Consider the following 12,303-nt stretch of genomic DNA (forward strand, 5'->3'; position numbering starts at 1 on the left):
TTTTGCCCTTTTAGTTATTTTCAAACTACTCTTGAACTTATCACCTAGAAAATGTAAATGAAGGACAAAAATGGAAGAAATTTTCAAGAACTCTCTAAAATATTGAACAACTCATCACTTAATTTTAACATTGAAAAAAAAACTCAAAAATTCACTTAATATGGACTAGAGGGAGTACTTGTCAATTTCTTTATAAAATCAAGATAGAATTAAATTTTTTTTTCTTATTTTACTCGTATAATTAATTCTTTTGAAAGTATAAACAAATTTGTAAAATTCTAAAAAATATTTATTAAGGAGTAAATTAGTAAAACTATTATTTTTATTTACGATTCTTTAGGGGGCATATAAAGGCAAAAGGAAACGACTAATATGCAACGGCGAGAGCTAATACAGAGAGTGAAGCTATTTATGATTTTATACCATTATTAGTTGTGCAACAGTGCAAGTCATAGAATCGTGCATCAAATAATATATAGAATCCTTGATAAATTAGCATATACTAGTTATACATGTTTCTATAAATTGCAAATCAAATGTGTTGAATTTTATACCTGATTTTATCAAATATGATATTACTTATGCAAAATTTAATACATAAATAATTTAGTTACTAATCAGAAACGACCTTAAAGTACCTAAGTTATGTCACTTAATTATGATTTACTAATGTGTATTTTATCTCAGGCTTTACTTGAGAAATAATATAGTACTATATGTTATTGTTATAAGTAATGTGTATTTTATCCTTAATTTGTGTCTAATGCTTTTATTGAGTCAACATTTCTTGATTTGGTGCAAACATCACCCATGGATAATTTAGTTTTTGTCATATCAATATTTAAATGTGAAATCACAAAACAATATGATGCACGTTGCTCGTGTATGTGAAACATGTTAACTAGTTTTATATTGTTTTTTCCCCTTCTTAATCAAAACGAAAAAGAAGAGAAGAAATTGACTCAAGAAGGAATTCCATAGAATAATTTTTTTGAAACAGATGAGGGTTGTTTATTAAGATCTGGTTTAGTTGTTTAGACATGATATGAAATTAGTGCGAAAATATTTTTCTTTTTAAAAACAAGTCAAAATTCTTAAATATTGTGAATATAGAAAAATTGTTTTCGAAATTACTTTTGCTACACTAAAAATAAATCAATTTCTTCATAATAGTATGTCAGTAAGTTTGCTGGATAGTTAAAATGCATTCATATCATAACTTTGCATACAAATTAAATTGTACATGTGCCAATCACATACGCTTAATAAATAATCCTACGCTATATTTTACTTAGACTCTTATAATAAAAAATTTTTTTTTACTTATTTATTTTAATAAAAATCAGGAGATTTTCTTTTTCTTTCGTATACTACTTTTAATATTAAATAATTATACAAGTAGTACTCCTTCTCACGCTTTTAATCGTCCATTATATTAAAAATATATTTTTTTTCACTTTTAACATATTAAAAGAAAAAAAAATTGAATATTAATTACTTATTTCTCAAATCATTTTTTCAAGACCTAAGACTTTATATCAATTACTAGGAGTATTATGATAAAATACTCATATTAATCATTATTTCTCAAGGTTAGTGTAAATTTTAAAGTGAACAAATAAAATGAACACGGAGTAGTAATCAAAAATAGAATTCCAAAATCCAAAGTATATACACATCTCGATAAAATTTTATTTAAGAATTGTATCAAATAAAGGTGATCGAGTAATATGAAATGAAGTGAGTAATTGAATACTCCTATATAGTTTAATTGAAGGGGTGTACTTTATAGTGCAAATTAAATTTTTGATAAAGAAGAAATAATAATAATTCATCATCAATATAATGTTGTTGGTGTAGGTTGCACACATAAATGACACTATTAATTAGCCTTGGCAGCTATTTTGGCATACATACCAATATGATTTATTGTCTGAAACTCCAGAAGAGAAGGGACAAACACCAAACTAAATTAAATATAGCAACACATACTCTGGCAAACCCCTTGCCATTAAGTTCAAAACCTTCAATCACACTCGTGCGGAGTCAGAATTTTCATCAAAGAAATTCATTTCTCAAATTATATCAAGGAAGTTTAACGTGTAGTATTTGTACGTAAATGTCAAATTTGATCTTACATATACAATACACTTTCCCAATGAACCCTTTCCGTTACTCTAGCTCCGCCACTAAATACTGTCATTCCTCGAATTAAACAAAAATATGTCTAATACCATGTGAATTGTAGGGTCTCCATGCTTTCCACAAAACCAAACGTTCCATTTTGAGAATGAAAAAGCGTGATGCACATTGAAAAAAAGTGAGTATGAAATAGCAATGATCACTTTCATTACAACAACTAATAACAACCTGCCGATTCTGATGGAATAGTTCGAAATATTTCTATTTTAGTTAGAGATTTTGAAGACTAGTTTCTAAAAACAAATAAAAATTTCTTGAAGCATCAGAAATAACTCTTGTAATGCACAATTCTGATTTAATCAGACTTAGTGAATTATATTTTAACAACCTATGGTTTTTGAGTGCTATTATATTAATAACAATGTGTTTGGATGGTTGTTACCTATTGTATTATATTGTGTTAGTTTAAATAAAAAATTTATTTTAAATTATTTTTATATTTATCAGACACTGATTTAAAAATAGATTTGACTAACTTTTAAATCAATCAAAATATCCTTTTATTCTTTAAAGTTACTGATGTGTGACTTTATATATAAATGAAAAATATCATAATCTATCAAACACCATACACAATACCATATCATATGATACCTTATAAACAATAATAATCTCATCATTCTGACTAAAAACGGATAATTTAAAATAATTGTCATTGTACAAAATTAAGATATAATTAGTCATTTATTCTTACTTTTATGTTTAATCATAAATACAAATAAGTATTAAAGTGGTGCAAAAGAAATAGAGTAAATTTTAGGTTTAGCAAACACAAAAATTATAATTGTATGCTATATCTATAGTTTATATAATTGCGCTTCATAGCAAATTTTATGTTTGTTATGGATATTAATATGTATATTTGGTATACATATACAAAAGATTAATTGTATAATATGTTTCAGTATATATATACAAAATAATCAATTGTATAATTTGTGTTTGTATAAAGCGAGAAAGAGAGAAAGACAAAAAAAAACTGAGCAGGAGAAGATCTGTATTTGTATAATTATAAGTGTATAGGACAAAAATATATGTATTTGTATTTGTATATACAATTTTCTCTCGCTTTATACAAACACAAATTACACATTTGTATTTGTATAAAGTGAGAGAGGCGAGTAAGAGTGGCGAACGAGATTCTCTGGGGAGAGAGGCGAACGAAAAAAAAATAAAATAAAAAAAAATAATAAAAAAAAAAAAAATATATATATATATATACAGTTTTCTCACTTTATACAAACACAAACACCTTTTATACATTTGTGTTTGTATAAAATTGAGAGAGGCGAGGGAGAGACTCCCAGAGATAAAACGAGAGTGGCGAACGAGAATTTTAGGGAGAGAGACGAATGACAACAATTTGCTACGGGTTACAATTAAATCAACTGTGGTTATAACATTTAATTTGAATTAATAGTATGCTATTTGATATTTCTCAAAAAAAAAATAATTAATAGTAAATAAAAATATTTATTAGACGTTTGTAAAATAAAATATGACAAGTAAAATGAATTCGCGGAACTAACAATCATCTAAAGAGAGTGTGAGTGGGCTGTGGAAAAATAAAATGTCAGCTGCTTTTATAACAAACGCTTTTGCTTTAATTCCACTTTCCTCAACAATTCTTCCGTCACAATCATAGCAAACTCCATAATTCTCCATTATATAATTCCGCTTTATCACACGAATCACATTTTCCCGTTGTAAATCACAATTCACTTCTAATCGCCGGTGCCGGAAAAATGGAGAGTGCACCGTCGACCGACGATGAGTTCGATTTGCAGAGTGAGCGTTTTGACGACAGTTACAGTCTCAGTGCTGACATCAGCGAATCGGAAACTTGTAGTAGCACGAGTACTTTCTCTTGCCGTCAACAGGACGCTTACACTTCTCTATCCTCTTCATCTACGCTGCATTTCAACTCCAATTCCGGTTTCGCTGAACTGCCTACTGTTATGTTGCCGGTCGTCGGAGGTAGACACGTCATCATTCCGGGTGAGAAACCGGATAAGCCTGAGATCGAGTTAACAGGTGCGTAATTTGCTTATTCTGCTGTGTTCTGTGTGATTTTGTAACTTTTTTGCCGCAGTTTTTTGGACCGTCTGGTTGCAGTAGGCAATTATGCATACTAAGCAAGTTATAATGCAACTTATAGTGATAATTTTTAGCTTGTTAATGTATACATGTTGAAATGCGTCTTTGTTTGTTACCTAGAGCATGAAATTCAACACTAATTACGGCTTGTTTGTCTTCCTTCTGTGATTTCAATGGCACGATTTTCATTGTTACATAATTTTAGGCTGTTAGTTTGCTTAGAAAGTCTCTTTATATGTTAAATACATTGAAGTAAATCATGTAGGAGAATTGAGTTATTCCAGATGAACTTTTATATGCGTTGAGCCTAGAGAGTCTTCCTCTCTCTGTTATTTTAAGAGAAGTTATCTTAAAATGAGACCCACATCGTTTTGCTTGTTAAGGTAGCTATCGATGTTAATGACCTTTTTTGGAAGTTGGAAGAATGTTATTTCTTGTGATTTTAGTGTAGGCGTTTGAATAGTTCTCTTAGGCTGAAAATGGATTAGAAAGGATGCCAGCTGTTGTAGTTATGACTAATTTAACTCTTGTCAATAAGTTCTGTGTTTATGTAATATAATTTTACCTGATTTCATCAGGCACTGAACGATGTTTTTTGTGATTACAGAAGTTGAATTGATGAAAGAGCGGTTTGCTAAACTACTGCTTGGGGAAGATATGTCTGGAGGAGGAAAAGGGGTCTGTACTGCTTTCGCCATCTCCAATGCCATCACTAATCTAGCTGGTATGTCACTTCACTTCACATTTTATTGAGATTCGGGCAAATTTCGCTAGGATTAACATTGTGTGTATTCTCTCATTCCACTTGCAGCTACAGTCTTCGGGGAACTATGGAAGTTGGAGTCATTAGCGCCACAAAAGAAATCGATGTGGTGTCGAGAGATGGATTGGCTTCTATCTGTGAGTGATTCAATAGTAGAACTTGTACCTTCTGAGCAAGAGTTTCCTGGTGGTGGGACTTTTGAGGTTATGGTCACTCAACCACGGTCAGACCTCTATGTAAATCTTCCAGCACTCAAGAAGCTAGATGCGATGCTAATTGGCATGTTGGATGCCTTTTCTGGCTGTGAATTTCATTATGTCGACCGAGGGATACTTGTCGCTGATGGAGAAGATGTTGAAGCATATCCTTGTTCCCCGTCCTCTCATAGACCTTCCAGTAGGCTTGAAGAGAAGTGGTGGCTACCATTCCCAAAGGTCCCACCAAAAGGTTTGTTAGAAGAGACAAGGAAACGATTGCGGCAGTGTAGGGAATGCACAAATCAAATTTTCAAGGCAGCTCAGGCGATCAATGCCAGCACACTATCTGAAATGGAAGTACCAAAAGACTACCTGGAGGGATTGCCAAAGGTAAGTGTGCTCACAATTGAAATGATTTATCTTTTATAACCTTTTTCTCTTTCCTATCAATTAATAAGCTATTTTTTTACCTGGACTCATATGGTCATTTTCATTCATCTGCAAGAAAGACCAGTGACTCGTTAGTTTCTAGGCACACCGTATCTTTATTCCAAGGTTATTATGTACAATCTCCAATTTTGTCCCATTTCTTTTCCATTTATTAGTGTCCACCCTGCTTCATGTCGTCCGTGGCATGATAATCTTTTCCACTGATACCGTGGGTGCAGCTGAGTTTCTTCTCTACCACTTCTTTTATATAGTTCTTTGTCATAGTAAAGCATGCCTTCAATTTCTGATTTTTGCATTGTCAGACAAACCAATAACTTGGACTGCTTGATGAGCATACAGATAGCTAAATCCACTGTTTCTGTTCTTCTTGGATTTGTGTTTTTGATTTAAATCAGTTCCTAGTGTATATGTCCAGGCTATGGCACTCTGGTACAATGCAATTTCATAAAGACTGCCCGCTAGCAAATTTTATTCGGAGATCTTTTCTGCTGAATCAGCATAATATCACGATTAATCTTGTCCCGATTATCTTTCAGCTCTGTGCCCCCTCCATCTCCTTTGAACTTGGTTTTGGAACCCTGATTACATAATGAACTAATGTACACTACTTCATTCTATGAATTCAGCTAGGTTATTTTTCTAGCATTGTCAATGGCTGTATATACCATTTTCTCTTTTTCTTCATCTTTTGAAATTTGGTCACTTGTTCATGTAATTAAGTACTTCTTGGTTATAAACAGAAATAGAGCATCTTGATGTGGAACTTATATATGCTTCATCTAACATTAGAAAGACGAGTCTTCCAATATCTTCATAATCTCTGCTTTTTATTTGTTGTGTGCTCACCCCTTTGGTTTTTCGAAAAACCTTGCTATTGAATTTTCCCCCAATATCTTGTTTCTTCCATAGTTCTCTAAAAACTTTAAGACATGCTTTTGTTTAATTCATCATTGGCCTGTAATTTCTCAGAGTGGGAAGGCATCCCTAGGGGAAATTCTCCACCGATATATTACTGCTGATCACTTCTCTCCCGAGTGCCTCTTTGATTACTTGGATCTCTCATCAGAGTATACGACTTTGGAGATTGCAAACAGAATTGAAGCTGCTATGCATGTATGGAAGCAAAAATGTGAAAAGAAGAACTTGAACCGGTCAAAATCTGGAAAATCATCATGGGGTGGAACGGTAAAGGGACTTGTTGGTCTTGTGGAAAGATATCAACTTTTGTCACAGCGAGCTGAGAACCTACTGAGGAACTTAAAGCTAAATTTCCCCGGCCTTCCACAAACTGCATTGGACATGACCAAGATTCAGTATAACAAGGTATACTCATGAGCGTCTTCTTTACTGCTTTGCTTTTGTGACCACTGCCATCATGTCCAGATTTTCAAGTCGCTTTTTGCTTATTAACGGTTAAAAGCTAAGTTAAGGAGCTGATCACCAAACTTAGTTGAACAGCCTGGTTAAGTTGCTTATTCCATGTAATCAGAAGATGATCACTGCAGACACCAAAAGTTCTGAAGCTATTATTCGAGTTGGCGAACATGGGGCCTGATGGGGCTTATAACCCTTCTCTAAGTATAACCTGAAAAACAAGATCACAAAACATTAACCTTTAAAGGTTGCTGCCACAATTTTATGAAAATTTATTAAAAAAAAGGGTCGATGCTACAATTATCTTATTTGATATTTGCATGAAGCCTCAAAAGCTTATCTCATGTTTGCAATATGATCAACATTGAAAGCTTATATATATGCAACAATTGCTTCCTAAAGTAGTTAATATGGTCATCCTTTGTTTGATATAGAAGGTCACTAGAAGGACAATCATAAAACTGTTTGCCATTATTAACGTAGGTTAACGTGCTGCATGAATACACTTTATTTTATTGTGTCTAGTTCATGTGTTACAAAAAGTTCCCAATTACATCAGGATTAAAGAAACTGAGCTGCAACTTTCATGTTCATGTATGCAGGATGTGGGACATTCAATCCTTGAGAGCTACTCTAGAGTGTTGGAGAGTTTGGCCTTTAACTTGATGGCAAGGATTGAAGATCTACTATATGTAGATGATGCCACAAGGCGGCGTGCAGCTGAAGAGTCAGCAGCAATGCTCAGCCAGCAAGGATTCTTTAACGCGCAGTCCCTACAGAATCAGGTTCCTTGTGCTTCCAATTTTGCCCGAAATAAGTCTCTCCCCTTTTCCTCAAAAGCTTTCACTTCCTTGGATATAGTAGCTGAAAGCCCAGAGAGAACAGTTCATTCAATTGGGCATACTGTTCTTAGCAGCCCACGAGCTGAGAAACACAAAGCACTCAGTTTTTAAGGAATCTGAAGGATGGTAGTGCCAAGTAGGTGTAGAATACAATGACAATTGACTGCGATTTTGATGCTCATCAGTTCTAGAAATTTAGGGATCATTAGATTTAAGAGAATGGCTATTCCAACATCAGTCTAATTCTTTGGGTAGTTAGCTGGAACTCAAAGTATCTAGATAATGCACAATCCAAACATCCTAGACGTGGTACTGTGATAATTTCTTGAAGGTATATTTTGGATTTGGACAACTATTTGTATATTGTTAGAAAGAGCTTGTATGATATCCATATAAACTTGGACCTTATAATCCAATAAACGCAACTATCCGGGTAATTTTCTTTACCTTATGTAAAAAAACATACTGAATTTGTTTTATTGAAGCATAACCAATAAGGTTGTTCTTGTAGGCTGTGGCATTGGGTCCTCACCACTCTAGCCGAGGCTTAAAATTCTGTATCTTAAGATAAAATGTGTTTTTGTTTGCAAATATAATGGCCTTCTCCTAGTCAATTTAACTTCCAACTTTGCCTACAATGAGATGTTCTTCTAGTGCCTAGAGGTTGAAGGGATCTCTATGAACCACACAAGGAAGGGTACTTATATTCATAAAGTAGTGCTAAAAATTCGCATGGGTGGCCGAGTTGGTTGAGCAAGGCATCTTTCAAATGGGGTCTAAGGTTTGAAATCTCTTGCATGCTTTCTCGGTCGAGTTTGTGGCATAGGACTTGCTTAGTACAGTTTATCTCTCATGTGTGGTTTTGGTTTGTGGGCTATTACACTGGAGCGGGGTTACCCTATGCACACCTGAAGGATAGCAATTGTAGATTCCCTTGTCATAATAAAAAAAAGGTTTTGGTAAAAAGTCAATTAGTTTTCAATAACTTCCTCACAATCAAATGGTGTCAAACAAATTGGGACGCCAAGATCAGTTCTAAAATCCTAACTTCTATGAGCACAATTTACATTTCAAGTTTTAACAATCCATTTTTTTCTGAATGGAAAAAAAATGGGCTTGGTGACATTGCATTTATGAATTGTTCAACTGAACTGTCGAACAAATATTTAAAATACAATATACTTAGTGTAGTCCTATAAAGTGAGTATGAGGATGATAGATTATACATGGATCGTATCCCTACCTCAGAGGTCAAGAGGTTGTTTCCGATAGAACCTTGGCCTACGAATAGATATTTAAAATGTCAGTGAAAAATAAGTTGGTGTTCCCAGTCATAAGAAAATAACATAGAAATAATTATTCCTACGATCTACAGCAAAAGGGATCGAATACATTTTTGCTTGGGACCCAATTGGGCTTAGAGAAATGGGAGATTTTAAGCATCATTAAATATCTATTGGGCAGAGTAAAATTCTTCGCATTTGAAGTAAAAAGATAACACAAACATCATTTGACTGAGTGGGATGTCATAAGTCATGAGTTCTAGTATTGAAATGATTTAGGGCTCGTTTGGTGTGAGGGAAATACCAAATAGTCTCGGGATTAAATTATAGTACTGCTTATTTTGTTGTTTGGTTGGCAAGTTCGGGATAACTTATCCCGGGATTAATAATTAGTATCGGGATAAGTTATCCCTCTCCTTGGGTGGTATAGTAATCCCGAGATAACTTATCCCGGGATAAAATAGGTAAATGACAAAAATGTCTCTTTCAACCCTTTTGTTATAACACTTTTTACATTAATGAAGGGCATTTTTGTAAACAAATAAATTGTTCTTAAAATTTATTATTTTGAATACAACAAACCAAACACTCAATAAAAAATAATCCCAACACAACTTATCTCATTATAACTAATCCCAACATAACTTATCTCATCATAACTCATTTAGAACCAATTGTCTTCCCTTCAACATCATTATAATTGTTATACAAGTGAAATACCCAAAGTTCCATTTGCTTGCTCTCTATTTTTCCTAGAGGAAAACATGGGAACTTGGGGAGGGTAATCAGAAGAAATTTGTCACACTTGTTCTAACTTCGGTAAACAACATACCTAGTAAAATTCCACAAGTGTAGTTAGAGAGGGTAGAGTGTATGCAGACATTACTTCTACCTGGTGGAGGTAGAGAGATTGTTTCCGAAATACCCTTGGCTCTTGTTTTATCTAACATTAAAATAATATTAGAGAACTATTGAGTGAATAAGTTAAATTTAGTAAAGAACACAAATAAATTTGCAAAAATCTACACGGAGAAGCAAAAAACACATTTTTTTGCCTAAGAACCGCCAAGGATGTGGTGAAATAGATGGATTTCTTCCACTCATAATAAAATAATTTCGAGTTCCAATCCTGAAAATAAAAAAAGTCCATGAGCATTTATGGTTAGATGTTCTGTATTACTCCCTCCATCCCTTTTTAGTTGTCCACTTTAGAAATGACACACAGATTAAGGCAACAATGATTAGCACAGTGAAGTTACAATTTTACCCTTATGACAACTTTTCACTTCAAAATTACAACCACTTATTTGAATTAAAGTGAAATAAATTGGAGGGAAACAACATACACTTTTACAATTTTCAAGAAGTGTAAATAAGGGTATAATAGAAAAAAAATTGTTGTCCTTTCTTGATTTGTCAAAATGGACAACTAAATAGGGACAACTAAAAAAGAAAATATGGACAAGTAAATAGGGACGGAGGGAGTAGTATGCTCATTAAGTATACCTAAGGGAGTTGCTAGAAATTAATTGATGCATCAAATATGCCGTAGGGAAGAAGGTACCATTACTACTGTGAGAACAGAAATTATTCATTGCAGTTTCGTCTTGCAGTACTAGTACTAGTAGGTAACCTTTAAGGACAATATTAACTGACAAGGTCTATGAACTTGGAAAAGAGACACAGTTAACTAAAAGTATTAAGTAAACAGCAATAAATACAAAACCCGCGAAGGTGGTGGTTGATTTGATTGAGAAGATGATCTTTAGATCTCAAGTTCAAAATCTCCCATGTTTTTTCGGTCGAGCTCAATGCTGCCTAATGTAATTTACCTCTCCCATGTGATTTGCTGTAAACTTTATTTTACACCATATAGGAAGGTTTATTAATTATTACCATGTAACAAAAAGTAGGTCCTAGGCCAGCTTGAAAAGGAGCGTAGAAAAAGGAACTTTAAGTCGCCATAATTTATTGGGAAAATGTCAGACATCAATCATGAGCCTAGCTATTCCCCTCTCCCTCTTCATTAATCCACTGTGCATGCTCATTGCAATTGTATTCAAAGTTTATAGATTTTGAGTTTATTATATGTATAATATATATCGAGTTTGAACTAGAGTGTGATAAGTATTAGCTCCTCCCTTACCATCACCGACTATCCAAGCCCGGATTCAATAATCGAAAAATTCTCGAGGGCTAGTTAACTAGGCAGAAAATATAATGAGAGTGATCTTCTACATATCCTCCCTTAAAAATATGACTTGTAGCACACGACAGCGTTGTACTTTTATTATTGAATCCAAAGTCAAAACCTAGCTACTACTACTATTTTCATGCTAGACTTGAGATATAGCTTGTTGATTTCAATTAGTCCATGAATGATCCCATAAACTAGATCTCACCAACGAACCGTCCATGACATTTTTGACCCAATTGTCTTTCAATTATTCAGATATAAATAACACTATCATCGTGGCTTGGACAAATAATTAATTAGTTACGTACACATCCAACGCTCTTTGATTTGGATGTCATGTTATTACCTCGATAGCATATAACTCTAAAACATGATATTAGCAAGTTATCAAAAGATTAACTAAAGATTGTAGCTACTAATTAGGAGTATACATTACATACCCAAAAGAAATGACACAACAAATTAAAGAACCATCTTTTGGCAACATACATATTACATAAATACAAAACTTTCAAATCTATGTATGATACAAATAGTACTGGAATAACAAGTAAACTAACTATTTTCTAAAATGGGAGACATCCTCCATTTTTCTGGATCCCTTTAATTACAACAACATATGGTACATACATATCAGTACAATCCCATAAGTGAAGTCCGAAGAGTCTGGTGTGTACGTAGCAGATCTTGTACATACCTTGAAAGGTAGAGAGGTGGTGATAGACCGACAACAACTCAAGGATAGTCCAAACAAGTGCTAAATTGATCTTTTTCAAAAAGGAACAAATATGCATAACAAAAAGTTCTAGGTATATATAGTAATTATAAGTATAGCAAAGATTAGAAATTAATGTAACAAAATGAAGAACTTAATATGAAAAAAGATAGGGTTTTTGAT

At 33.3% G+C, this 12,303-nt stretch overlaps 1 protein-coding gene across 1 annotated transcript; it reads left to right on the plus strand.

Moving 5' to 3' along the window:
• Positions 1-3,803: 3,803 nt before the first annotated feature.
• On the plus strand, positions 3,804-8,405 carry LOC125855259 (rop guanine nucleotide exchange factor 1-like). Its single transcript, XM_049534965.1, has 5 exons — positions 3,804-4,236; positions 4,907-5,023; positions 5,111-5,649; positions 6,679-7,032; positions 7,686-8,405. Exons 1-5 carry the CDS (start codon positions 3,948-3,950, stop codon positions 8,034-8,036), a joined length of 1,650 nt encoding a protein of 549 aa, XP_049390922.1. The 5' UTR covers positions 3,804-3,947; the 3' UTR covers positions 8,037-8,405.
• The last annotated feature ends 3,898 nt before the right edge of the window (positions 8,406-12,303 follow it).

This window comes from Solanum stenotomum, chromosome 2 (assembly GCF_019186545.1).
Source record: "Solanum stenotomum isolate F172 chromosome 2, ASM1918654v1, whole genome shotgun sequence".
Taxonomy (NCBI): Eukaryota; Viridiplantae; Streptophyta; class Magnoliopsida; order Solanales; family Solanaceae; genus Solanum; species Solanum stenotomum.